The sequence below is a fragment of the Neoarius graeffei genome, chromosome 18 (assembly GCF_027579695.1).
Source record: "Neoarius graeffei isolate fNeoGra1 chromosome 18, fNeoGra1.pri, whole genome shotgun sequence".
NCBI classification, from domain to species: domain Eukaryota; kingdom Metazoa; phylum Chordata; class Actinopteri; order Siluriformes; family Ariidae; genus Neoarius; species Neoarius graeffei.
In genome coordinates, this window is record NC_083586.1 from 43,636,480 (window position 1) to 43,663,148 (window position 26,669).

The following is a 26,669-nucleotide window of genomic DNA, read 5'->3' on the forward strand; positions in this document are numbered from 1 at the left end:
GGAAACAACAGAGAAACTGCACTGAAGTAAAAGGATACGGTGTCATAATCTTAAAAAAAAAAAAAAAAAAAGTAGTAACATGGAACCAAAAATCTACTTCAAAGTCCAAAATTATTTACAATTAAACATACTAAAGCAAGTAAGACTAAAAAGTAAATATTACTGATGAAGAGTTGATCACATGTTCATCGTGCCTGATCCGGCATGACTAGTTAGTTTGCTTAGCAGCACAGTCACGGGGAAAAGATTCTACTCGGACAGGGGTTCTCAACCTTTTCTGCTTCGAGGCCCACCTAATCATACTTGTAACGAGTCGGGGTTCTTTAAAAAAGATCCTCAATTATTTTGGCTCATGAATTCTATTAGAATCTAATAATCTATTGTAAAGTGTATTAATGGGATGCGACATCACTCCCTGTTACAGACGGGAGCCCAGGAATTAAATAAATGCAATGAAAACTATTTTTAAATTGTAGGTATTGTATTTAAAACTGTATGGATGTACCAGAAGCCAAACTCTGCATGCAGGGCGTTCTCAGCCAAAAGGGATTAATGATCCAAAAGTGGAATCTGGTCCATTAACACAAGAACTTATTGCCACATAAGCAAAGAAGGATTTTTCCTGTGAAATAAAAATTTACGAGCTAAATTTTTACATTCGTAGAATAAATTTTGATCCTATTGTAGCTGGAACTAAATACAACAAAGACAATAGTTATACATACTATTAATTAACTTAATGTGAAGATAACAGATAAATCAACAAATTTTAAGGTTTTTAAGATCGTGTATATTTTTAGTCTTTTGTATTCATAATTATTTGTATCTGTACACGCACGACCCCACCAGCTCTGCTGATCAACTGATCGTGTTTAAATAAAGTTATTCATTCATTCATTATGAGTTGGAAAATTATCCATCCGTTGAGTTCCCTGACATCTCAAACTACCTGGTGCTGCAGACATCGTTCTACACTGACACACAGATGGAAACCTGGAACAGCATGGAGCCGTACAACTTTTTATATGTGGCTGGGTTAAAGATCTAGGGATCAGGACACTACAAGATAAATCCTGTATCGTTTATGCCTGGTGAAGGAGGAATTTCTGCATCTTTGTGATGTTTGCTAGGATGCTACAAGTTTTAGTATCGGGTGTAAACAAACCACAGCTGCTTGATTCTCAATCCTTCCTGCTCTTCTCTTCCAGCAGGCATCAAAGAACCATATAATTTACCCACAAATGTATTTATTTATTCTACTCACTGCACGCACGCATTCTCTCTCTCTGTGTATCCATGCACTGTGCGCGCATGCAAGAGTTAAATGTAGAGGAGGAATGTGACAAAAATAAAGGCTTGTTCTTCTTAATTTACCCACAAATGTATTTATTCCACTTGAAGTGTTTGGTGAACCAGCTACTGGACTTGGAATACTACGACATCCTGAACTATTTAGTATTTGGCTTCAAACTTGAAAAAAAAATTCACAGCCCACTAGATGGTGCTTCATAGCCCACTAATGGGCCGTGGCCCAGTGGTTGAGAAACACTGTACTAGGACATACAGTATAAACTTGGTATTTGGAATGAAGCACTTTAGTAACAAATAAAAAAAAAAGTTAACTAACTAGTTAATTTAACAAACTAACACAAAGAATGACTAGCTGGCTAATTTAACAAGCTAATACACAATATTTAAATAGCCAGTTGATTTAACAAGGTAATGTACACAATTTTACCAGCTAGTTAACTTGTTATTTACAAAATGTAACCAGCTAGCTAATATAAACTAATTTACAAAATCTGACTCGCTAGCTAATTTAACAAGGTAATGTACACAATTTTACTAGCTAGCTAATTTAACAAGGAAATATCTAAAACTTAAGTAGCTCATTTACAACAAAGTTAACTGAACATGTACTTCTTCAGCTTTGATGGTGAATTTTAAAGGCATATTTTTCATTTCTACACAGGAGGTTAACAAGATCTTATCTTTACTCCAGCAAAAGACCTCTTACTAAGAAAATAAAGGGGGAAATGGGGGGGAAAGGAGAAACCTCTCCTGGCATTTGAGATTTATAACAAGTGCTTTGAAGGCCAAAATTAAAAAATGGAAAATCTTTTTCTTCTCTCTCTCGGAAATGTACTTGAGTAAGAATACAAATTTTCAATTTTAATAATACTTTACTCAAGTGCAAATCTTCCAAAATAATACTAAAGTACAGTAACAAAGTCCAATTAGTCTACTCGAGCATTTTTCACCCCTGAGAATAAAAGCTGTGAATCCCTGTGCAGACTGTGAATCAATTCTGTGAATCAGTTCACTCTTCAGTTTGAGTCATATGATATTTTAGGAATGATTCAGTATTCAATAAACTAAAGAGCAAATTGAGTTCGTGATTCAGTCTTCTTTAGAATCATTATAATTCCTTCATTCAAAAAAACCCCCCAGACTTTAATATTTCCCAGAGGTCAGTCTTCATGTTTAGTTCAGTGTGAAAGCTGCCTGAAACATGCATAGTATGTAAAAGGTGATTTTTTTTTTACATGATTATTTATCAGTAAAATGATGAGTTGTTTCATCCCGTCTCTCGACCAAGGTCAATTGGGATTGGCTCTGGCTCACCCACGACCCGCAATGGTTAAGGGACATAGAAAATAAATGAATGAATGAAATCATTTTCTTGAATTACACATACAATTATAAATAAAATTTTGATCACAACACATTATTTCTTTTATGGAATTCTCACTGACATCACCACCATCACCTACCTTTGAATGAAGGACTATTATTAGCAATACGCATCCCTAAGAAACCTAATGTTCATTTGTACATTCATTTGAAATATATTTTTCACATGCGTATGTAGGCTAGACTTAGTGTTGCCTGTGTACAGTAACCCACATTTTCTCCATTAGCTGATTAGCCCAGTAACCTCTTTTGTACTGACAGAGTAAACACACACACACAAAAAAAAAAACACACACACACGCTTCCATACAGCCCCCATGTTACACCCCCTATGGTTTCTAATCTCGTTGACAGCTGAACAGGTCCACTGAGAGTAATCCCACTAAAGCCATAATGACGCCCATCTAGATTATCCTCACTCATCAGTTAACTGAACTCTTTCCCCCAAACACCCATACACCATCCCCGTGATTGTTTTTGGTCCAATCCTCCATCCTGTTCCTTCCTTGTCCTTGAGAACTCTTTCCCCAAACACCCGTACACCATCCCCGTGATTGTTTTTGGTCCAATCCTCCATTTGGTCCAATTCCTTCCTTGTCCTTGGGAGTACCGTTTACATTGCTTTTATATTTATTCATTTGGTAGTTCCTTTTATTCAAACCAACTTATAACTTTGCTGAGCAGATGAGGGAAAATCAGATGATCAAATGACAGTTTGGTGGTACTGGGATTCGATCTCACAACCATCCATTATCCGTAACTGCTTATCCTGTACAGGGTCGCAGGCAAGCTGGAGCCTATCCCAGCTGACTATGGGCGAGAGGCGGGGTACACCCTGGACAAGTCACCAAATCATCGCAGGGCCGACACAGAAAGACAAACAACCATTCACACTCACATTCACACCTACGGTCAATTTAGAGCCTCCAATTAGCCTAACCTGCATGTCTTTGGACTGTGGGGGAAACCAGAGCACCCGGAGGAAACCCACGCAGACACGGGGAGAACATGCAAACTCCATACAGAAAGGCCCGTCAGTCACTGGGCTCGAACCCAGAACTTTCTTGCTATGAGGCGACAGTGCTAACCACTACACCACCGTGCCGCCCAGTCTCACAACTTGCTGAATACAACTGTGTATGCCATCATTTACATATGTGCCGCTTGTGTTGTGCTGCTGCTTTATGTCAAATATTCGTATTGCATTTCAAACAATGATGAAAAAATAGAGAGTGTGAAGGAAATGGATCATGAGTGACTTGTATATAACCCTATGACTATTTAAAGAAAAAAAAAAACATGGACAGGGTAACATCTAAAAAGTGAAGCCACCACAGGTCTAGTGCCCCTGCTGGCTGGTTGCAGTATAAGGCGTAGCTTCATCCATCTCCATGCGTTTCATTGACAATGTCAGTTTTCCCTATGGTGATGTTTGCACTTTTTTTTTAAATTTCCCCCCAAAATTAGCTTTTAAAACATTAACTATATCATAAGAAGGCATAGATATACTTGGGAATGAAGTGATTGACAGCCTTGGTGATGCACTGGACCTTGGTTTTGGGAGAAGGGGAGGAGCTACCAAATGAGTAACTGTCCCCGACTTCAATTCTCTTCGCTACTACGCAACTCTGGCTCCAAATGTAACAATACGGCAGAGGACTTTTGGCTTCATTTCTATAGAACGTATCCACGCCATCCATGTCTTTTTTCCAGTCATTGATATGACTGAACAACAAGCTAACATTTCTTTAAGAATGATGAAGTTAAGCCTAATGTCCCAATCCACCTTGTTTCCAGTTTCCTCCCAGTGTTCCTTAGATAGGTTCCAGAGACCCTGACCAAGATAACACACTTACAGAAGATGGGGGGGGGGACCCCAGTGAATTAATTTAAAAAAAAAAAGCCAAAAAAAAGAGCCACAACCACTGCTTTTCGTTGGACGATATGAAATGAATCTGGAACGTTTTGGCTAGGGACAATTCAAATCGTCCCCTAATTTTGGAAACTAACTAAATAAAATGGATAAATTCCAAAGCCCTTGGGAATTATTTTCCCCTCTTCCCATATAAATACAGTAAACGCATCATGCACAGATCCGTTCTACTCAATAAATCCTTCACACATTATAACCATACAGCAAATGTTAGGGGGAAAAAAAGGCAAAATTACATTTAACCAACTGAACCAACAACAGAAAAAAAACAAGAGTGTTCTGAGAGCACAATATCCCCCACTGGCAACTCTGCCATAACTCTGGTAAATTGCAACTAAATTAAACGAAATTGCGATATGCGTATTACTGACAAATAAAGAATCCTGTCAAGTTTCGTGAAATTCCTCCAAAAATTGTGAGAGGAGTTGATTTCAGAAGGTGAGTACCCTTCCTGGGATGGACTGACAGACAGACAGACATTGCCATGACATAATCCCCCTTCGAGCCTTTTGGTCAGTGGGGGATAAAAATTGTGAGGGAAGTTGATTTCAGAAAGCAAACACACCTTGATGAAATTGCCAAAGTACAAGTTTCTTAATAATCAAGGGCATAACTCTGGGAAAATTTGCCCAAATTAAACGAAATTTCAATTTGCGTATAACAGTCATATAACAAAGCCGTTTGCCAAGTTTGGTGAAATTCCTCCAGAAATTGTAAGAGGAGTTGATTTCAGAAGAACGTACACCCTCAAAGTACAAGTTATTTAATCAAGGGTCAAAACTCTGGTAAAATTTTCACAAACAAAATTAAATCGCAATATGCGTATTACCGTCATATAACGAGGCCTTTTGCCAAGCTTCGAGAAATTCGTCGAAAAATTGTGAGAGGAGTTGATGTCAGAAGGCGAACACACCTTCATGAAATTGTGAAAGTACAAGGTTGTTATTCAAGGGCTGTAACTCTGGTAAAATGCGACCGAACTGAACAAAACAATATGCGTACTATCAACATATAACAAGGCCTTTTGCCAAGTTTTGTGAAATTCCTCCAAAAATTATGAGAGGAGTTGATTTCAGAAGGAAAACACACACTCATGAAATTGTCCAAGTATAATTTTGTTAATCAAGGGCTGTAACTCTGGTAAAATGTGACCGAATTTAAAGAAATTACAATATGCGTATTACCGACATAGAACAAAGAATCCTGCCAAGATTTGTGAAATTTCTCCAAAAATTGTGAGAGGAGTTGATTTCAGAAGGTGAGCACCCTTCCCGGGATGGACGAACGTTGCCACGACATAATCCCCCTTCTGCAGTGTTTTCATCATAGATGTCAAGCCTAGCTGGGAAGTGAGGGCTAAGTATTTGAACAACAGACTCCCTGTTGGCTGTCTACTTTAATCCAAAGCTGGACTTGAGCTGTGGCTGGAATATTGGCCCTCAGTGCATTGGTCTGAGCAGAGCAGTACCGTAAATATAAGATATTGAGTGCACCGATAAAGAAGTGAGCAGTAATAATGTAGAAATGCTGAGAGCTGAACACACACAGTGCCTAAAGCAACAGCTATTGTTTTAACCACCTGGATGTTTATAGACTTGTACACAGTATAAAACCTCAACAACGTCTCAAAACGCTACAAAAAGTAACCCATATATCTCGCTAACATCTACAGCAAATTCACAGGACATCAGCGACATCACCGCAGCATTTTACAAAAGCATGTTAAAGAATGAAAACAATACAGGAAGTGAAAGCAATGTGTAAAACACAATATGTCAAGATGTTATGCAACGTGAAGTGGATTTACTTTTACCACCCGAAGTTTATTTTTCCAATAAACAGCAAGTCCTGAAGTGTTATATTCCACAGCAATTTGCTGATCATTATAACGTTTTATTTATTGAAGACTGACACTTTTTAATCATTTATATTTACATTATGTTATGGAACGTCTATTCTCATTTGCGCTCTATCATCAGCAAACACTTGTTCCTTCATCAACCACTTTTCCCCCCTCCCTCAAAGGTAATAATAAGGCAAAAACTGCTGATTGATTCCTGCGTCAAAAAAACCTCATGTTACAGCTTTAACTCTGACTGTTACAAAGCATTGACACTGGAGACTCCCAACAACGTTAAACAAACATCTCTTTAACCATATTAACAATTATGGGGTTTTTTTTTGTAATCTGTTTATTATTCGCCTTCGGTGATGAAGAGCGTCTGCCGTACAAGTGCCGTACTGCGAGTTAGCCATTACTATAGAAATGATAATTTATTAGAATATGACATTCGCCAAATTTTTGCCAGACCTGCCATTATAACACCTTCTGACTAATCAGATTGAAGAATTCAACAGCGCTGTGGTATAATACGCAGAGGATATTACACAGTTGCGCGAAGATATGAAGTTGATCTTCGAGTGGTGAATCCATTCACGAGTGAGCAAAGCAAAACGAGCGAAAATATTTTCAAACACAAGAAGATGAACTTCATATCTTTGTGCCACCGTGCAATGCTGTTTATATAATACACAAGTTAATCAAAAGAATTTTAATTTTGAACCGGTTCGCCATTTTGACAACACACGTCTAGTCAGCAGGAAAACACTGGGAGTGACATCATCGGAGTGAAATATGTCACTCAGATCTGCGATGTATTTCATATGAAAAACGCGAGGTTTTCAACACGAGAAGATAAACTTCGTATCTTCCGGCCAACGTGTGATTTTCTTTTTATTATATAGACACATTCACAAACAAAAACTACCTAAATCTACTCAAAAAACAGTTCATTGATTTCCTCACGAGGTGACATATAGAGAATTATTATACATACAGGACACTTTTTTGATGGAATAAAAACGTATTATATTCCCTTCTAGCAGGTTTCATTCATTTGGTTTGAGAGCATGCAGTATTGTTAGCATATCACTTATCCATGTATTACGTCACTCTACCCAGTGGAAAATGAGCGTTGAATATGGTTTACGGTATCGCATGGTTGTCATGACGTCACACGTCGGAGATGTAAAACTCCCGCGCTAGCGAGCGACTGTGACAATTTGTAACCAAACATGGCCGTCAGGTTTGCTTCGTTAAATATGGAAGATTTTGAGAGAATTTTGAAACAGAAAGACATGTTGAACACAAGCGTGCATCAGTTGCCCCCTAAAAATGAAAAGTTCCTCCGATCATGATGCATTTTTGTTTTTATGTTCCTTTTGGTAAGAAAACACACTGGGTGAAATATTTTGATAAAATTCAAAAGTTTAATGGTGGCACCAGGAGCTCAAAGTTATGGAAAAAGCTGCTATTTTATGACTTTTATGACAAAATTTCGATCACTTTTCATGAAACATTATGGCACCTTATAGAGTATACCAAATATCTTAGATACACATTTTTAGTACATATTCTAAATATATTATCAAGCACAGTTTGAGTTTTAGCTGTTCATTGAATCATTGTTCAACTACTTTTAAACAATACAAATGTATTATGAATCACATTAATGCTTCTCAATCCCTTGCAAAGGTTCTTAACATGATCTCTGGGTCACAAGAAATCAATAAACGGAGTCCAACATTGTGATTCAAACCTTACGCGAAAACATAAAATAAGCGTTTTTTGGCAAAAAATGAACCTCATGGTGCCACCATTAGACTTTTGAATATGGTCAAAAAATTTTACAGGATGTCTTTATTGGTGAAAAGGAACACCCAAACAAAAATGCATCAGATTTTATGAAAGTGAGGGCAACTGATGCACCCTACTGAACACCCAAAAGGAATGTGTATGTATTATAATAATAATAATAATAATAATAATAATGGCTTTTTTTCATAGTACATCAGATATATTCCATTCAGCTAGCATGATATTGAACTTGTCTTCGATTCATTCAATATCATGCTAGCTGAATGAAATATATCTGATATACTATGAAAAAAAGCCAGCCAATATTATTTAAATGTGTGTCACGGTTGCCTCTCTCAATGTCCCGGACGTAGTTCGTATGAATAATACGAGCGGCGTATTTCCCAGTAAAACATTCATATCCATATAATATATAATAATAGATTAACTCTACACTGGTAACTTTCCCAACATTTAACTAGCATGTGTACGCAACATTAAAAGTCCCAATGAAATCTATCAACAGAAGTCTGTATATTACAGTTGCATATACCGTAGTTTGTGTGTAATCACATGTATGAGAGCCCTTCATATAAACTGGGACCATAATCACAAACGATGGGCAAAATTCCATCAATTATTTGAAGTTGTAAGATCGTAAAAACAGCTTTTGCTTTTAGCTTTAACTAATTTAGCATTAGAGGTCAGAGTTAATATGTGATTTGCAATGTGAATATGTGGTCAATTAACGTAAATCAGTTATTGTGTCCACAAATGCAGTGTTCATTAAACACCTAATTTTTGGTAACGTTGCGTTTTCTGATTCATTAGTTCCAACACAATGCAGTTCTTGTCGCAACTCTCCAGTCCACTCTACACATCTATATCTCACAAGGAAACATAGCTATACAGATCCCCACAACACGTGAATGACACACACACACACTCACCGCGATGCGCAGTAGTGTTCCCTTCACTGATGCCCATCTGTCTTGTCTGCGGTCGATGATCAGGATGAAGCCAACTCCTGAGGCGCTGAGGCTATAGAGCAGAGAAGCATGGTCACCATGGCAGCATGTACATCTCTCTCATCTCGCAACAATCACATTCTTACACACAAGCACACAGATATATCCATGTATCTACTAAACACACACACACCAGCTTCCAATTCTAAACCAGCTAGTTTCTAGATATCAAGAATCTTTCATGAGCTGCTTCATATGTTCACCAGTAACCTCAGTCACACGTACAGATTGTAACCGTAGAGACACAGCGTACAGATGCTTAGCTGGCTGTTACATCCATCACCATGGAGAGTGAATGTTCACCACTCCTTTGCCAGCTGCTTCACCATGGTGGCCAAAACGTCCGTTTTTAAGAAAACACTATTTTAGTGGCTTTTCAAAACAAACCGATGAACACCAGCCTGATGAAAGTTTGTACTCCTGTCCGGATCCAGAGGGTTGATGGTAAAATCCACAAGCGTTTTTTTTTTCTTCACTGAGCATGTGTGTGTGTGTTCCTCTGTATCTGTCCAAACCCTGTGTTTACGGCTGCAGTAGCAATGGACTGAAGCACCGACGATGACGGCAGTGCAGCCTGCTCCCCGCTCAATCCACCAGCCAATCTTGAAGGATCAGATGCTCCCTCAGAGCCAATCAGGGTGCAGCATGGCTGTAACAGACAGCCCAGGCTGCAGGTTCACAAGCCTGAATCGCTAATAAGAGAGGCAGGGAGGGGTGGCAGGGAGTTGTCTCAATGATAAAAAGGTGGCAAGCAAGAAAGGAACTGCTGATGCCCTTATATTCCTGCTACCATGATAGTAAGACGCTCACAGGCTGTAGATACCCATCTTACTCTTCTAAAAGCTGAGCTTTTCTTCTTCCTTTTATCCCTGGCTATCATTTCATTTGAGTCTGCCACACTGCGTTCTACATCTCCCACCTTGTCTCTTTGCCCCGGTGTTCCTCACACTCTACTGCCCTGCTGGAGGGGAAAAATACAGAAAAATACAACGAAAGAAAGGAGGAGTGGAAGGGGGAGAAGCAATCTCTCATCAGTACGAGTAGCCATGATCTCTGAAGGCACAGCATGGCACAGCCATCATGACTGATGATGTGCTTCCAGAGCAACAAGATTTCCCTCATTAGAATTCATTAACCTCTAATCAAAGCCTGAAAGGGATGTACAAGAGCAAAGGGCTCCTGCTCCAATCCTGATGGCACAACATCCTGTTTTACTGTTCAAACAATATTGAATAGCGTATTCAAAAGCTCAAAAAAAAAAAAATCTGCATTTGGATGTTTCGGTTATCCCATGTTCTATTTTTAGTTCCTCAACACAGTGACATGGTTGTCGCTACCAGATGGGCTGGTTTGAGGATTTCAGAAATTGCTGATCCCTGTGGATTTCCACCTATAACAATCTCCAGAGCTTGGTGCGGAAAACAGAAAACATCCTGTTAGTTAATGCCACTAGTCAGAGTGGAATGAGCAACTTGGTTGTAGCTGACATGATGGATACAATAACTCAAATAACCACTCTTTACAACCATGGTGCGCAGAAAAGCATCTCAAAGCACATTAAACCCTGAGGTACAACCGTAGATCAACAACCAAGATCGCATGTTTTACCCATTCTGAGGATTGATGTGAACATTAACTGAGGCTCCTCAGCTGCATCTGCATGAATTTATGCTTCGCACTGCTGCCACATCATTAGCTGACTGGATATCTGTGTGAATGAGTACTGGTAACAATCCTGGGTAACAGTGTACATAGTGACTTTACATCTTTAAGTACACCATATCCATGATTTCAGGTAAAATACACATAAAGATAAGGGTATCTCGTGATGTCAAAAAAAAAAAAAAAGACATGGTGTGAGTCAGTCATGGTATATCCTGGATATACCATGAACTGACGTCACAGTCACAGCTCTGTGAGCATATCTGTGTGTAGATTTACGTATCATGATCATGCCTAGCGAGGCAGTCGATAGCATGGTACATTGCACATGCACAGCTCGAAGGTCACGGCAACGTAAACAACAAACAACATGGCTGCCTCCAGTATTTTATTTTTTCAGATTTATTTCTAATTCTGTGTAGTTAACACTTTTAGCTTGGAATTTTTTGATGAGGGATATAAATCTAATACGTTTCTCAACCTTTTTTCAGTCACCGCACCCTTCAGAAGTATGCAAATTCTCAAGGCACCCTCATATAAAATATACGCAGTCACGCTGACCATACGCTGACCCTGGCAGTGACGTTGTGACATGGGAAAGGGGGCTGTGAGACAAACTGTGATGACGCATGAGGCGGCGATGATCTGCATTAGTGTAACTATCGTTTTTTGGAATTTTAATTCATTTTATTTATTTCAATGTTAGAATATATAATTTTTTGACGGCATCCTGGTTGAGAAAGGCTGATCTAATATACCATACACTGAGAGGCTCCTGTTGAAATTATGGATTCTCTGAGGTGACTAGCATCGTACAATTTCTGCCCCTCACAAAATTGTACGATGCTAGTCACCTCAGAGAATCCATAATTTCAACCGGAGCCTCTCAGTGCATGGTATATTTGATTACTGTAGCAAGCCATTTGGGATTTGGCCCTACTCTGTTGGCAGACTTTATGTAGATCCAGGGCACCTAGGAAATCTAAAATTGAGAGAAAAATCAGGGACAAGTAAACAGCACTGTGAGAGTAAATAAAACGGAATCAACCAATGAGAATATCATCATGTTGACTTCTTTGGCTTATACCTTTCACTAACAAATAGATTATCATGTTTGAACATGGGCGGCACGGTGGTGTAGTGGTTAGCGCTGTCGCCTCACAGCAAGAAGGTCCGGGTTCGAGCCCCGTGGCTGGCGAGGGCCTTTCTGTGCAGAGTTTGCATGTTCTCCCTGTGTCCGCGTGGGTTTCCTCCGGGTGCTCCGGTTTCCCCCACAGTCCAAAGACATGCAGGTTAGGTTAATTGGTGACTCTAAATTGACCGTAGGTGTGAATGTGAGTGTGAATGGTTGTCTGTGTCTATGTGTCAGCCCTGTGATGACCTGGCGACTTGTCCAGGGTGTACCCCGCCTTTCGCCCATAGTCAGCTGGGATAGGCTCCAGCTTGCCTGCGACCCTGTAGAAGGATAAAGCGGCTAGAGATAATGAGATGAGATGTTTGAATACTGATTAAAATTCTATTAAAGTCAATTCATTAAAATTCTATTAAATTTTTTTTTAAAGAATGGGTAAAGCTTGGATTAACCTGCACCCGGTTATTGAGATAACCATCATCGAGCCCTCCATGACGTGGATCAGGAGCAAAAACACTTTGAAACCTGAAGAATTTTGCAAATTCAACAAAAGGCTCTTCTAAATAAATAAATAAATTCCTATTAATTCAGTGTAGAAGATAAAATTGAAGGTGAAGCCTTGCTGCAAAGATCTCCTCTATCCCTTCTTGTTCAGAAGACTCCTTTACAAAACCACCACCAAATTAAATCCACATCAGCTTCCTACTTTAAGTCTGGAAAACCTCAGGCAATTAGAACCTCCCTCCTTCCATCTCCGTGTGTTTCACCTTCACACCCCCTTCTCTCTTGTTCTCTCTCTCTTCCTGCTTTCACTGGTTGCTATTCCCATGAGACAGCAGTGTGAGAGAGCCAGACAGGAGGAGTCGGAGGAAAAAAAAAGCATTCCTTAAGCAAAATTACAGGCTTGTACATGAATGAGGATTTTTGCAATGATTATGAAATATGTTCACTCTTCCAGCAAAATCACTATGCATCATTACACCAAAATGCCACATAATTACCTGTGCAGATGGTAAGCATGTTCATCTTCACAATCCCTCACTGTCCAAGCACTAAAAAAATATCAACCTCGTGATCACCTTCAGTACGTAGTTGTGTGTTAATGATTCAGTCCTAACATGTAAAATACATTTTACACCAAAAAGCAAACTATCAGTGACCTCTGCTGGCAAGATTTCAAACATGAATGAATTATGCATACTACAGTATATTCAAACCCAACATTCCACACACTAATGGTGATTAGAATACACTTTATATACCGTAAATGTGCACAAAGGAAACACTCAATTACCCACTTAACCCTTCAATGGAAATGCAGATACACAGTTCCTGCTGGAAAAGAAATGCATTTGGTAGCACTTTATTTTGCAGAATGGTAACTAGATGGTATTTAAGAGGTAATTATTTAGTACATAGCTACTAGATGGCATTTCATGGGAAAATAAAGTCACCCTGCACATACATGAAATCATCCAATCAGCCAATCCTGTGGTAGCCGTGCAATGCGTAACATGACGCAGATACATGTCAAGAGCTTCAGTTAATGTTCACATCAAACGTTAGCATGTGGAAACTCAGCGAGTTTGACTGTGATGTGGTTGTTGGTGCCAGCAGGGCTGGTTTGAGTATTTCAGAAACTGTTGATTTCCTGGGATTTCACACACCCACACAAAAGTCTCTAGAGTTTACACAGATTGGTGCAAGAAACAGAAAACATCTAGAGAGCAGCAGTTCTATGGGTGTAAACGCCTCGTTGATGATACAGGTCAACAGAGAATGACCAGACTGATTCAGACTGACAGGAAGGATACAGTAACTCAAATAACCACTCTTTACAACCATGGTGAGCAGAAAAGCATCTCAGCACACCAGTGGTGAACCGTTACTATTAGATCTGGGACTTCAACTCAGCCAAAACTTAGCCAGACACACCAAAAAAGCAACAGGGCAAAGGATTTTGCAAAGGATTAATGGCAGGCTGCCAGATCGCTCCGTTGTGTGTAGCTGTCGATGTTGATTTTAAAAGTAACTCAGTAAATTACACTGGGAAATGAAGTCTGAGTGAAAAATACTGTAGCGAGCATGCATGGAAGAAAAGCCTGGAGACAGAAATCTTAGTTTCTCGCTCGTTAGCCTGTGCTATTGCTCTCGATAGCACTGGCTTGACTGCTTTATTAGCATTTGCCAACACTACTGATGGACGCTACACTGGGTGGAAGGTTACTTTACTGCTGCGCTGACGGTGCTGGCTTGCGGTTAAATTAAACTCGCATTGGCCTTCAAGGAGGCCTAGGGTGATAAATATTTGGTCCCTCCCACTATAAATCAAAATCTGATTGGTTAATTCATCTATCATTTCCTATATAAACATACACTGCCACGGCCTTCTGTCCTGGCAATGAAGTCCTAACTAATGAGTGAGCCAGCTCGAAACTCTTCTCTGCCTAGAGACAACAAACAAAAAAAATCTCATTGGATAACTCGATTTTAATATTTTCAGAGCAGTAACCCTTTCATTTCTGAAGGAAATATGATAGAAAATGAGGCCGAATTAGAATCAGAAGAGAATAATTATAATGAAATTATGAAAGCAAGAAATTAAAGAATGAAAGACATTAAATCTAGCATTTGAAATGCTGATATGTTTGGGCCTTCTCTAAAGGCCTAGAAGGCCCTGACGGTTCTCCTCTGCAGCATGCATAACATATTGATCCCTGAGGTAGATGAGCTACAAAGAAGACCACATCAAGTTTCTATAACTGTCAGCCAAGAACAGGAATCTGAGGCTACAGTGGGCACAGACTCACCAAAACTGGACAGCTGAAGATTATAAATGTTATTTACAATCCCAGTTTTTCTTCCCGTTTCATTTTACAACCAGTAGCTACATCACCTGTCTCATGAAAGCCATTGATCTAGGACGTGAAGGCTAAAATGTGCTTCTGTTGGTTATCAGAGGACAGCAGGACATGCTTGGAGGACAGTTAGGTGTGTTAACGTGACCCAACAGAAGCAGCCGATTGGCCAGTCATTGGCTTGTCAGTCAGTCGAGTGTAGAAGATCCCACCGCCCACCTCCCAGCTCTGTTGGCTTCCTCTTCAGGGACTAAACCAGCAATCTTCTGATAAGTGTAACCTTGGATTAGTGTTTACCAAACTCTTCATTGCTCACTTATGACACACTACATTTTGTTCTTGCACACTTCTTCAGCCAAGCAATCAAAAGCACCGAATAGCTGACAAGTTTGCATATGGAATACTCAGGAACCATTTGAAAATGTGTATGATATCTAATATCCTAAGATATTACATTCAGATCCATAGTTAACCAGGACTCATTCACGAAGTGAACACACACCTGGGAACGCTGGTCAGGTATGTCAGCACATTGTGGAACTCCTCCTCCTGCAGCTCTGTGAATGTAGGGAACTCTGGGAAAATGATGATGGGGCTCCCGTTTGTGCCTCGACCACCTGGGAAAAACCAGGAAAACAGGAAACATTGTTAATACTGTTAACACCAATGTAAATGGATAAAGTAAGACAATTTTTTTGTAATGTTGATCTGTAAAATAGCATCCTGCAGCAACCTAAAGCTAAACCAGCCACCAGGGGGTACTTGCACGTCTCCTATTCAGCCTCTGTACAGCTATGTGAAAGAGAAAGCACAACGGCGAATATGGATTGTATTGCAGTGAACAGCCTCACAATATCCACAACACAAAGCAAAATCTGATGACTGATGACTCTGGGTTCTCTCATGCTGCGTGTTCATCATACAGTTAAAACCTCGCTTAAGGCAGTCACTTGGAATCATCACCATCATCCATTATATTTTCACGGGTGTTGAGAGGCCCAAAGATGGATTTGGAGTGTTTAGGGGCTGCAGTGGACCGAGACGAGACTTCATCCTTGAAACCTAATCTAAGGTCCCAGAGACTAGGCTTGAACAGGTTTATTTTTCAGTTGTTGTGTGTTTACCGAATATATTAAACTCACCTATGCTTATTTTAAAGCATTCAGACCGATTACACCATATTCAAGCTTTGCTGAACTCACTAGTGAAACTGGCTCTATCAAGCAATACTAGGGAAGATGCTAGCCAGCCACGGTATTTCATAGGCAAGTATATGGAAATATGTTCTATTGTAAACACACTGTATCCAAGAATGTATACAGACATTTAAACATTTATTTCAATTCAAAACCATTCTACCTCCTATTGCTAGCTAAACACACACAAAAGTCAAGAAGTCCTCCATGCAGTGTCTCAAAATTTGGAAATTCATAGTGCTATTTGTTTGATCAATACGACAAACAACTTTGTGGTCATGAATAGAATTAGAAAAGAAGTAATCTGGCCACAGTTTTAAATTTGTTTATAATCAATTCGGAAGCTTTTGGGAAGATGAGAGTCAATCTGGCAACCCTGCCACAAACAGGAGGCTAAATCCACACAAAAAGATTTCAATTCATAAGGGAATTTTGATATTTGACAATACCACCGAATCTGCTTCGACATGATTTGACCCCAGGTGTGCCATTTTGTAATAATCCATTTATGATTGTTGCAATGATTAATTTTCATGGGTGGTTACCCAAATCGTTGGATTGTTACACAACACCAAATTGCTTCCATGAACGCTGACAGGTTGGAACTGGGATGTTTCTGATCACGGAGTAGGAAGACACCGTTTGAACATGGAATTTCTCAAGAGCTGCGACTTCTTCAACTTTGAATTCTGTGACGTCATTTCAAGATGTCAGAGCTCACAGTACAAAGAATATGAAATATTAATGTTATTACTTTTAAGCCTTATACACTCACCGGCCACTTTTTTAGGCAGACCCATACCCCTGCTGTTTTATGCAGTTCTCTAATCAGCTAATCTCTTGACAGCAGCACCATGCATAAAGTCATGCAGATACACATCAAGGGCTTCAATTAATGTTCACTTTAAACATCAGAATGGGGAAAACTGTGCTTTCAAAGTGTGACTTTCACTGTGGCATGGGTGTGGGTGCCAGATGGACTGGTTTGAGTATTTCAGAAACTGCTGATCTCCTGGGGTTTCCACACACACCAGCCTCTAGAGTTTACACAGAATGGTGTGGAAAAACAAAAAACACTGAGTGACAGTTCTGTGGGTGGAAACGCCTTGTTGATGAGAGAGGTCAGAGAAAAATGGACAGATTGGTTTGAGCTGCCAGGAAGGATATAGAAACCAAGAAGAAAACAAAAAACAAACAAAAAAACCCAGGAAGCCTTTATTTGTCACACGTACACTTAAGCACAGTGAAATTTAACCTCTGCATTTAACCCATCTGAAGCAGTGAACACACACAAATGAGCAATGAGCACAGACACATACCCAGAGCAGTGGGCAGCCATACTACAGCGCCCAGGGAGCAGTTGTGGGTTATGTGCCCTTGCTCAAGAGCACTTCAGCCCAACCTTAGGCCATGGCTGTCCCATGTTAACCAAACCACATGTCTTTGGACTGTGGGGGAAACCGGAGCACCCAGAGGAAACCCACACAGACACGGGAAGAACATGCAAACTCCACACAGAAAGGCCCCCGTCGGCTGCTGGGCTCGAACCCAGAACCTTCTTGCTGTGAGGCGACAGTGCTAACCACTACACCACCATGCCACCCAACATATAGTAACTCATAGCAACTCTTTACAACCGTGGTGAGCAGAAAAGCATCTCAGCATGCAACGGCAGAAGAGCACATTGGGTTCCACTCCTGCAGCCAAGAACAGGAATCTTAGAATCAAGAACAAGTTCCTATTAAAGTGGACAGTGCGTGTTTGGTATGCTTTATGATCACCAAATACTTGAGGAAACTTAGATATTTATATTGTCAGGGTTTTGTTTGGACCACTTCCATCTTAAAGCTACTGTTAAAATAAACAAAACCACTTTTTAGAGGGCATTTTAAAAGCTATTTGACAGCTTTCTACACCCACAAAGAAGCCAAACAAGTGCTAGCATACTGAAAGTGTCTTTCACAACCATTGTTCTATATGACTGTTCTGAGGAATTAGTGCAACAATTCCATAGTCTAACAGTTAGAGCAGCAGCTTTGGGACTAAAAGGTCACCAGTTTGATTTCCTGGACGAGCAGGAATGGCTGAAATACCCTTGAGGAAGGCACCTACGCCCCAACTGCTCCGGGTATATTGTACGTCGTTCTGGATAAGAGCGTCTGCTAAATGCCATTGATGTAATTTCCAAGCTGTATACAAACTCCAATTAACATATGCAGATATTTAAGTGTTTATGTATTATTAGCTCATCCAGCCAACAGACGATAAGCTTATGCCATCATGTGTTGTCCGTCCGTCGTTCACACTTCATGAAAATCGCTTTAGATAATTGCAATTAATAATGAAGATATGGAATAATTAAGCTCTAATGAGCAGTTTCCACACAAATTGCTTCTTCTCCCTCAATTCTTCACCGATTTTGATTCTTTCTGACATGAAGGTAAGGGTACCTAGGGTGCATATAACCTCTACCCTAGTCCTGGGTATGACTTTAACTGCAACCGGTAGTGAGTCTCCAGTCCGGGAGGACTTGAGTATTGGAGAAAGTAGAGTTACCCCTTAATCACCATTGCTCTGACCTGGACTGGTAGCACCTGGCTGGGTTCCAACTATGGGTTAAATAATACATCACCAATAAGGCACTGGCAGCAGGGCGCTTTTCAGTGCAGTGTGGCAGATGAACCCAACAGGGTCAAATGGCGCACCACCAGATGGCATGCAGAAGAGCCACTCAAATGGCCATTGGATGGCATCACTCGGCAAGTCAGTTGTCACTGCAGGGCAACTTCCATAACCGTCAGGTCTGTGGCACTTTTGTGCACCACTTGGCATCAGGTCTGGAGGTCCAGAGAGACAACACGATGGGAGCACGACATCGTTTGTATTAGCTTACTGTGCAAGGCACTTCGCTAGGAGAGAAGAATGGTATACAAGAGCTCATGAGGCCAGGCATTCCAGGGTAGCTCAGCCGGGCCATTCGTGCCGCCTCTGCGGACGGCTCTATTGCTCTGGTGCAGGCCTCGCGGCCCATCTGAGTTCCTGCGCATCCTAATGAAGCAGTCATCATTGCTAGCGATGGACAGCTGACAACAATGATAACTTCTACACAGATTTGATTTCTCACAGGGCCAGAGTGAGCTATGCCGTCACTGACTGTCTCGTTTTTATTTAAATCCATTTTATTTGCTATCACTAGCTACATGTTTACACCCTTCCCATTATGTACAATTCCATTTTTAAATCATGTGACTTCTGTGCTGTTATTTTGTATACTCTGGAATAAAGCAGGTCTCAGTAAGGAAGCATATTTACGATACTGTAAGGAAGCACTGCTGCATTCAAACTGAGGGCCTGTTCTCATCTCACTGATCCTCCACGTTATAACACCAACCTCAGCCAAACTCACAATGTCCTCACAATGTCGAAAATGATGCTGCTGTCCTATTATCCTATTTGTCCTATTTGCCGCGGTCCTGTTATCAGAATGAAGATGAAGTAAACGGCACTTATGAGATGAAACGCAGATCAAAGGTGGTGGGAAAAAGAGCGAGAGGGAAACGGCTAAAAGAGAAGTGTGTTATATAAACACACCATGGGACTGGCAGTGGAAGTCTGTCATTTACTGTGGGTGGAGGAGCAAAGCAAGATCAGTGGTCAGTCTCTGTCTCTCTCACACACAGATTTAAAAGTAAAAAAAAAATAAAAATAAAAACCACATTGCAGAAACAATTATAAACCAACACGGGCCACAGTGGCTCCAGCAGCTAAATAGAGACACATCATTAACAGAACACAGATGATTTATCTTAAAGCAATAATGAATGGACAGACTGCTGGTGAAAATATAGAACCCTTGAGTTCCAAAATACAAACATACACACAGTTTATGGACTGTAAATGTTATTTCTGAGTCTCCATACTTTCAATCTCATAGCCAGCAGCGTTGCTCCGTCCAGTGTCATGGAAACCCTGAATAATTCAGGAAGGCTGAACCTGAACCAGGTCCTAACTGGGGCACATGTATGTACTGAACTTAGAGTCGGTAGCTTTGTGCATGTAGTCGTGAACTGTGACTCTGCTGCTAAGGTCAGTTAGTGTCTTCCTGGACTATACACCTCAGGACAACTGGCAGGAGGTCCTTCTGAAACAAAAAACATGTTTGGAATGTGGAATTTTCGCTTCTTCAATATTCTGGCTCCTTCGTGGTGGAAAGGACTTCTGCTATCTGCAGAGGTCTAAAGATCTAGCTTTAGATATCATGTGCATGATACCACAGCTCTGCGATAGACTGGCGACCTGCCTAGGGTCTACCTACCCCAGCTCTCGCCCAAAGTCAGCTGGGATTGGCTCCAGTTACTCCGTGACCCTGATGAATAAACGATAGAGAGATAATGGATGGAAGGATTCATGATCACACTGCTTTGTTTTCTCTTCACTCACTTTAGGAATCCAAGAAAATCACAAACAGTTTTTTTTTTTGTATCAAAACACAGTCACAAGCCAGACGTCTAGCTAGCACTAAAGAGTCTGGTGTGTTTCATCGCTAAACTTGGTCACGAATTGCCTTATTTCACAGGCCATTTGACAGACATTGCAAATTTATAATTCATTATTTGTTTCAGCAAAAGACATGGTGCTGTAATCTTTTTCCAATCCAGCCGCTACATTGTGCGTTGAACTGCTCGTTGTGCTTCGGTGTTCAAAACCAGTAGATGGAAAGACATATACATGGAGGTGTACATAGCCAATCAGACTGCAACCATGCAACCAAGATTTTAAAGCATGTTGCAGCTAAGTGTACAAATGATATCTGATGCTACGTGAGCTGTGGGCAGGGCATCGGAGGCTGATGCTTAAACTGAACTTAAGCTACAGTCACACTATAGCTTGCGATGCTTTAATCGATGAAAATGAGGTGTTTTGGTGGCGATGCATGGCGATATACAGGCGAGCTAAATGTTGTGGTCACACAGCAGGCAAACACTTGACCATCACGCCTTCGCACACTTGAGTCCGGCGCAACTTGAGCAGCTGCACGTGCTCACGTAGTGTATTGTGCATGTTCTTGGGACCCAGTCATTATGGGAAACACCTGATGCTGATTTGAGTGCAATCAGCACACGCATATAAGGACGCTGTTTTCACAGAGACTTTGCGAAGTATTATCATTATCACCGTCACGTTTGTATCCAGCCATGTTTATGATTCTGCTTTCGGTTCTGCTTTCAGTTTCATTTGTGTTTTGTTCCTCTGACCTTGCTTCATGTTTTGTTTTTGTAAATATCACGCCAGCTAATAAACACTCTTCCTTGCACTTACATCTGTATACCACCGCATGCCTGACAGAATACTTGCAAAGTCTCTGTGAAAACAGCATTCTTATACGGGTGTGCTGATTGCACTCAAATCAGCATCAAGTGTTTCCCATAACAACTGGGTTCCAAGCGCACGCACAACGCGCTCTGAAGGGTCCCCAAATGTAAATGCACTTTTTAAGCCTCTGTGAAAGTTAGGCTACGCCGAGCCGCTGTGTTGATAAGGCTCCTGTGAGCATTGGGGACATGGATTCAAGACAAATACATCTCGGAAGGGTTGACGAAGGTTCCCCGAGCTTCTGGAAATATTCCCAAATCTATCTGTGAGTATTTGTTGCTTAGTTCACTGACGAAAACATCGCCACCAAAGTTAAATGCATGTATTGAAATTTTTCATGACATTTTTGGCCACTCGCGATGCGGAGACGCACTAAAAACAACTTGCAAAGCTCAGAGAACATTCACACAATTGGTGGTGATACTTTTTCCATCACCAAGTATTCGCAAACCCATCGTGAGCTGTAGTGTGACCAGGGCCTTACTGACTGCTCCACTCTAGCATTTGTACCAATCAGCATTAAACGCAGGATGTCAGGTCCTTTACTGACGTTGTACTGCTGTGCTTTTAACTGTTTACATAGTGGCTAAGTGATTAAACATAAAAAGTTTTCAAATAAAAGTAAATCTGAGTGAATAAGTGCTCACTGATGGTCATTGTAGTATCCTTTTCTTTCGGTGTTGGAGATGGGGTATGTAAAACAGGCAGTCCCTATAAGTTATGCCCACAACAATCGAGACAAGGAAGTTGTTGTTTTTTTTCCACCAGTTGCACATTCACTTCACCACATCAAGCTAACACACAGTGGAAATTGGAAAGTGCCACGATATTTAATGTTCTGCCCATATTTCGACTAATACCTCATCTCAACTGGTTCTTATTTATTGGATCCATTTTGCTGTTGCATTTCTGTCTTAAATATAAGGGGGGGAAAAAGACTGAATACAAGAGCAAAATCAAAACAAGTTCACTCGCAGGTCATTGACAAGAAACATTTGCAGTTGTTTAATGTTCGAAATCAATACGGAAATTTGAACTGCAGAAAAAAAATGTAGGCGGGCCAGTACAATGCTTTAAAAACAAAATATATGGAAAATAGTTCCCACTCCACCTTTCACTAAACATTATTAGAAGCCTGATCTAATTCACCATTCGGTTGTAATGCATCTGGAAAACAAAGAAACCGCAAGGAAAACAAGACGACAGAGTCATCTATATCCCCCGCCCTAGTATATACCAACTATATACCAAGTTTCAAGATATTATTTTTCACATTTTTCAAGTTCTGCTGAAGGAAACCAACCCTACTTCTTTACACTGACCTCAGCAGCCCATGGCATAAACCCACCGGACGTTTGGTCCAGGTGAGCTAAAAATGAACATTTCTCACATTTCTTAGTATCAAAAGACACATATACATTACTTAATCAACACATTCCAACTTTCAAGACCGTACCACTCATAGTTTTCAAGTTCTGCTCCAGAAACAAAACCTACCTCTAAGACTAACCTGAGAGACTAAGTCTGAAATTGTTTCCATGGAAACATGAAAAATTTAAATTTCTCAAATTTCTTAGGATGAAAAGGCACATCTACATCACCTTGTTAACATGTACACCAAGTTTCAAATCCGTATCATGAACAGTTTTGGATATATGCTCCGGAAACAAACATTGCTCTTAGAAACCAAGTCCAAATCTATTTTTAAATGTAAAAATTTGAAAAATGGGGGCGTCGTGGCTCAGGTGGATAGGGCGCCATGCCATGGATCTGGGGACCCGGGTTCATTTCCCGATCCCTCCCCGTCTCTCTCTCCCGCTCATTTCCTGTCTCTACACTGTCCTATCCAATAGAGGTGCAAAGAAGCCCAAAAAAAAATCTTTAAAAAAAAATAAAATTTGAAAAACACTTTTTTTATATTAAAAAAAATCCAAAATAGTAAAAGGCACCAGTTCACATGTTGCTTGCTATGTATACAAAGTTTCATGAAGATATCTTCAGTAGTTTTAAAGATATGGCCCAGAAATGAAAACGTGACCGGACGGACAACCAGAACCCGTTTCTATATCCCCCGCCAAACTTAGTTTGGGTGGGGAATAAAAAATAAAAATTTCAAGCAGAGAGTACTATGTTTAAAATTTCACCCAGCATGAAATTCTCATCCATCTTGCACGTGATTGTCTGTTTGTGCTGCAAGAGGAACAAATTATATATCGCCATGTTTGTGCCAACATTTGTAGTTTTCTTTTTCTTATGAGAGCATGTTTCGCTCCTCGTTCCTTCCGGACACACTGACAAATTCACTGACGGTTCAGATGTCAGAGTTTGGAGTCCTTGAAAACGAACCTACAGTGGTGCTTGAAAGTTTGTGAACCCTTTAGAACTTTCTATATTTCTGCATAAATATGACCTAAAACATCATCAGATTTTCACACAAGTCCTAAAAGTAGATAAAGAGAACTCAGTTAAACAAATGAGACAAAAATATTATACTTGGGCATTTATTTATTGAGGAAAATGATCCAATATTACATATCTGTGAGTGGCAAAAGTATGTGAACCTTTGCTTTAAGTATCTGGTGTGACCCCCTTGTGCAGCAATAACTGCAACTAAACGTTTGCGGTAACTGTTGATCAGTCCTGCACACCGGCCTGGAGGAATTTTAGCCCGTTCCTCCATACAGAACAGCTTCAACTTTGGGATGTTGGTGGGTTTCCTCACATGAACTGCTCGCTTCAGGTCCTTCCACAACATTTTGATTGGATTAATGTCAGGACTTTGACTTGGCCATTCCAGAACATTAACTTTATTCTTCTTTAACCATTCTTTGATAGAACGACTTGTGTGCTTAGGGTTGTTGTCTTGCTGCATGACCCACTTTCTCCTGAGAATCAGTTCATGGACAGATGTCCTGACATTTTCCTTTAGAATTCTCTGGTATAATTCAGAATTCATTGTTCCATCAATGATGGCAAGCCGTCCTGGCCCAGATGCAGCAAAACAGGCCCAAACCATGACACTACCACCACCATGTTTCACAGATGGGATAAGGTTCTTATGCTGGAATGCAGTGTTTTCCTTTCTCCAAACACAACGCTTCTCATTTAAACCAAAAGGTTCTATTTTGGTCTCATCCAGCCACAAAACATTTTTTTCCAATAGCCTTCTGGCTTGTCCACATGATCTTTAGCAAACTGCAGACGAGCAGCAATGTTCTTTTTGGAGAGCAGTGGCTTTCTCCTTGCAACCCTGCCATGCACACCATTGTTGTTCAGTGTTCTCCTGATGATGGACTCATGAACATTAACATTAGCCAGTGTGAGAGAGGCCTTCAGTTGCTTAGAAGTTACCCTGGGGTCCTTTGTGACCTCGCCAAGTATTACATGCCTTGCTCTTAGAGTGATCTTTGTTTGTCAACCACTCCTGGGGAGGGTAACAATGGTCTTGAATTTCCTCCATTTGTACACAATCTGTCTGACTGTGGATTGGTGGAGTCCAAACTCTTTAGAGATGGTTTTGTAACCTTTTCCAGCCTGATGAGCATCAACAATGCTTTTTCTGAGGTCCTCAGAAATCTCCTTTGTTTGTGCCATGATACACTTCCACAAACATGTGTTGTGAAGATCAGGCTTTGATAGATCCCTGTTCTTTAAATAAAACAGGGTGCCCACTCTCACCTGATTGTCATCCCATTGATTGAAAACACCTGACTCTAATTTCACCTTCAAATTAACTGCTAATCCTAGAGGCTCACATACTTTTGCCACTCATAGATATGTAATATTGGATCATTTTCCTCAATAAATAAATGACCAAGTATAATATTTTTGTCTCATTTGTTTAACTGGGTTCTCTTTATCTACTTTAGGACTTGTGTGAAAATCTGATGATGTTTTAGGTCATATTTATGCAGAAATATAGAAAATTATAAAGGGTTCACAAACTTTCAAGCACCACTGTAGCTTCGAATAGCTAAAACCCTGCATGATGGACTCAGCGCACGCTTTTATAAATAAATATTGCTGACTATGGATTCCTAATTCCATGATGTGACACACACCAAACACAACTCATAGCAGCCAGTTCTATAAATACTTCAGCATGGCCGCTTAGTCATGAGTAAGAACTATTAAGAGCTCAGATTTCCTTTCTCAGGGCTCACATTTATATGCAATCTCTTCACACTTATGAGAGCTGTGATACATTGATCATACATGAAGCAGTGTGAGGAAGATACAATGAACAGTGTTCGCAAATCAGCCTGCTTTGCATTTCCTCTTTTCTCCACTGATCCAGGATCACTTCCTCTTACTGAAAGGCTCATCTTTAGCAGTTATACTGTTAAAAAAAAAAAAGTGTTTGCAGAGCGATAATGAGCAGCTGGGGGCAGCTGTGGGATCCGTCTCACCTGACAGGAAGGCGAAGCATTTCCTGAGGTCAGGGCTGATGTCTGCTGCGCACAGCGGACTCGTCTCCTGCTGCATGATCTCATCTGGAGGGAAAAAGATAAAAAGGGAGAGAAACTTTTAGCACAGATGACGTGATTTTATTAACAGTCATGCCTGAGGTTTTGTACAAAAATAGACAGAGCAAACTGACACACATACATACGAGAAAAACTTCAATTTAACCCTACATTTCTCGCAATCTCAGATCACTCAAACATGAAAGTGTGAACTAACACGCATTTTCTTTTCTGTCTTTGGCCAATAAGAGACAGATTTGATGAGTAGGATGAGCAGAAGAAATATGAGAGTGAAATATGTGAGTGAAGATGGCACAAGATATGGAATAAGTATGAAAATGCAGAGAAAGTAGGAAGAGACGTAAAAAAGGCCTTAAAACTGGAGGAAAACGTAACTGAGTGAGATGAGGGGTAAACAGCAAGGTTTAGTTGTATGAGGAGAGAAATAGATTACTGTAAGCAGATTTACAGACACTATCGACTGCAGTGTGGCAGTATGGCTGCGTAGGTGTGTGTGTACCAGTTTCTCTGCAGTAAAGAAAGCAAAAACTGACAGCAGCTGCAGAATGAAAGCACACATAAGACTCTTTGACCACACACCTGGTAGACCATCTGTCTAAAGGTATGTCATTTTTATTTCGCACACATGCTGCTTATGAGCGATGTTCTTTTAAATGGTGACTTTTAAAT

General features: G+C 40.4%; 1 protein-coding gene across 12 annotated transcripts in view; it reads right to left on the bottom strand.

Moving 5' to 3' along the window:
• Positions 1-26,669, bottom strand: part of mcf2la (mcf.2 cell line derived transforming sequence-like a) — a 167,897-nt gene that overhangs the window by 80,812 nt on the left and 60,416 nt on the right. For 11 of the 12 annotated variants that reach the window (XM_060898873.1, XM_060898862.1, XM_060898863.1 and 8 more), the window contains exons 2-4: positions 25,923-26,006; positions 15,447-15,561; positions 9,215-9,305 (exon numbers count right to left, since the gene is read on the bottom strand). In XM_060898873.1, coding sequence (XP_060754856.1) covers positions 9,215-9,305; positions 15,447-15,561; positions 25,923-26,006 — 290 coding nt within the window. Of the gene's footprint in view, positions 1-9,214; positions 9,306-12,538; positions 12,851-15,446; positions 15,562-25,922; positions 26,007-26,669 lie in introns of those variants that run through there. The other variant, XM_060898872.1, reaches the window with a different exon arrangement.